Here is a 2,284-nt window from a genome sequence, read left to right on the forward strand (position 1 = left end):
ATGTTTCAGTCGCCAGCCTACTAAACTAAAATGATTTTGCCGTGGCTCATTGAACGGTCGTATATAAGATTGCAATGACAAACAGGTTCCAAAGCAGTCTCAAAGTATTCAAAGTTGTATAATAAATATTCACTTTATCAATATCGTTTTGGGTTCAATCAAATCTTCCCCACGAGGATCGCTTATAGATATGCTCCATTCATTATATGATGATGACATATCCCACCAGTAATTAAATTAAATATATGCATGATCATATATGGTTGAAGAAAGCTTTTATGATGGAGAGAAATGATTAAATTCAATTGCTGAAGCTTTTCGACCCCAAACGATAGAGAAGAGCAGATCGAGAGAAAGCTCGCTCTAGCTCTGGCTATTGGCGAATTTTTTTTTTTTTGGCGTCTATCTATAAGTAAGCTAGAAGCTTACCAAAGCTCTAGAGCTATATAAAGCTGAATATAAAACTATCAGCTCACTCCGACTAGCGCCAGTGCACAAAACCGTGTCCAACCAAGCGTATACCTTATTTGCGAGCGTAAATTACTGTAAGAATTTCAATTGTCAACAAAATGGCGGCGAACAATGTCCCCGAGTGGATCAATGCGGAACTATTTGAAGATGTTCTCAAGTCAACAGTGCCTGGCTACACCAAAGTGAAGACCTTTAAGGCTGACGCCGGCTCTGCAGCGGGAGAAAACTATGCAACGATTATGCTGCGTGTCAACATCGAAGTGGAGTTGGAAGGTAATAGCTGGAAGGGCAGCAGTAGTGAAGTAGATCTTGCATATAACGCTCCTCGTTTTCAGAGGGAAAGTCAAAGGATGTTTCCTACATGGTCAAGCTGCCCCATCAGCTGGAGCTTTACAAGGAAATGATGAAGCAGAATAACATCTTCGACGTTGAACGCTTGATGTACTGCGAAGTTGTGCCCGAGATGGAGGCTCTGTACAAGGATGTGGGCGTGGATGTGATTTTCGGCGCCAGAAGCTACGATTTTAAGGGAGCCAAGAGCGATTATGTTGTGCTGGAGGATCTCGGACAAAAGGGCTTTAAAAATGCCAACCGCATGGAGGGACTGGACCAGGCGCACGTCGAAAGAGTTCTAAAGAAGCTAGCCCAATGGCACGCGGCCTCGGCCGTGCGTGTGGCCACCAAGGGCGCTTATCCGGAGTTACTTAACCTTGGTGTCTTCAAGGAGGAGGGCAGGGCCATGGTAACCGAAATGCTTAACGGCATGATGTCGAGATTCCTCAAAGTCTGCGTCACCTTCGACGGTCACGAGGAGTACATAGAAGAGATTGTAAGTAGCGAGACATACACCATGGAAAAGGTAACACATCCATAACTGACTTCCTGCCTTGTCCATTCCAGAAAAAAATCATTCCTGTGGCCGTAGATGAGATGTTCAAAATGGCCAAGATCAATACGCAGGAGTTTAATGCTCTAAATCATGGAGACTTCTGGTCTAACAACGTAATGTTCCAATACGATGCCTTCGGCAAGGTTAAGGAAGTGTATCTTGTGGACTATCAGCTTCCCAAGTACGGTACAGTGGCGCAGGATCTGTTATACTTCCTGCTTTCGTCCACCAAGCTGGAGGATAAGATAAGCAAATTCGATTACTACATCAAGTTCTACCATGACAATCTGATCGAGCACCTGAAGGTCCTCAAGTACACAAGACCCTTGCCCACATTGCGCAGCATTCACTCGTCTCTGCTTAAACATGGAATCTTCGGTAAGTCGATCTATAAAAAAATACATTCATGGATTCATAACACCCTCCTCTATCACAGGTTTCTCAATTGTTACTGGAGTTATGAGTGCAGTTCTTTTGGATCCTTCGGAGAATGCCAGCTTTGAGAATTTCGTGGGCGACAGTGAATCTGGAGAGGCCTTCCAGATGCAGCTCTATACAAATCCTCGCTACCGCAAACATATCCAGGTGATCATGCCCTGGCTCCTAAATCGCGGGGCCCTGGAGACTAGTGCGCCAACAAGTTCATGAAAATTTACACAATTCATGTTTTTATCTGTTTTGTTTTTGATAATGTGGCACACACAAGTATTAATAAAATCAATAACTTTAAATGTTCGCCAAAACCTATCTTTGGGATTGATAAGGGACTTGAGTGGGTTGTGACCAACGATTTCCACAGAAATAAAAGAAACTCTGAAGATAGCGTCACTACGTCACTTAAAACGAATAATAACAACAAAACACTTGCTAAAAAACTTGAATCTCTACGAGTTTTCTAGCATTGTACACTCTACAAATATGGCG

General features: G+C 43.3%; 1 protein-coding gene across 1 annotated transcript; it reads left to right on the top strand.

Moving 5' to 3' along the window:
• The first annotated feature begins 468 nt into the window (after positions 1–468).
• LOC117591713 lies at positions 469–2,061 on the top strand. Its single transcript, XM_034285033.1, has 4 exons — positions 469–744; positions 807–1,300; positions 1,372–1,738; positions 1,797–2,061. The coding sequence occupies exons 1-4, from the start codon at positions 570–572 to the stop codon at positions 2,006–2,008; spliced, it is 1,248 nt and encodes a 415-aa protein (XP_034140924.1). The 5' UTR covers positions 469–569; the 3' UTR covers positions 2,009–2,061.
• The last annotated feature ends 223 nt before the right edge of the window (positions 2,062–2,284 follow it).

This window comes from Drosophila guanche, unplaced genomic scaffold (assembly GCF_900245975.1).
Source record: "Drosophila guanche unplaced genomic scaffold, DGUA_6, whole genome shotgun sequence".
Taxonomy (NCBI): domain Eukaryota; kingdom Metazoa; phylum Arthropoda; class Insecta; order Diptera; family Drosophilidae; genus Drosophila; species Drosophila guanche.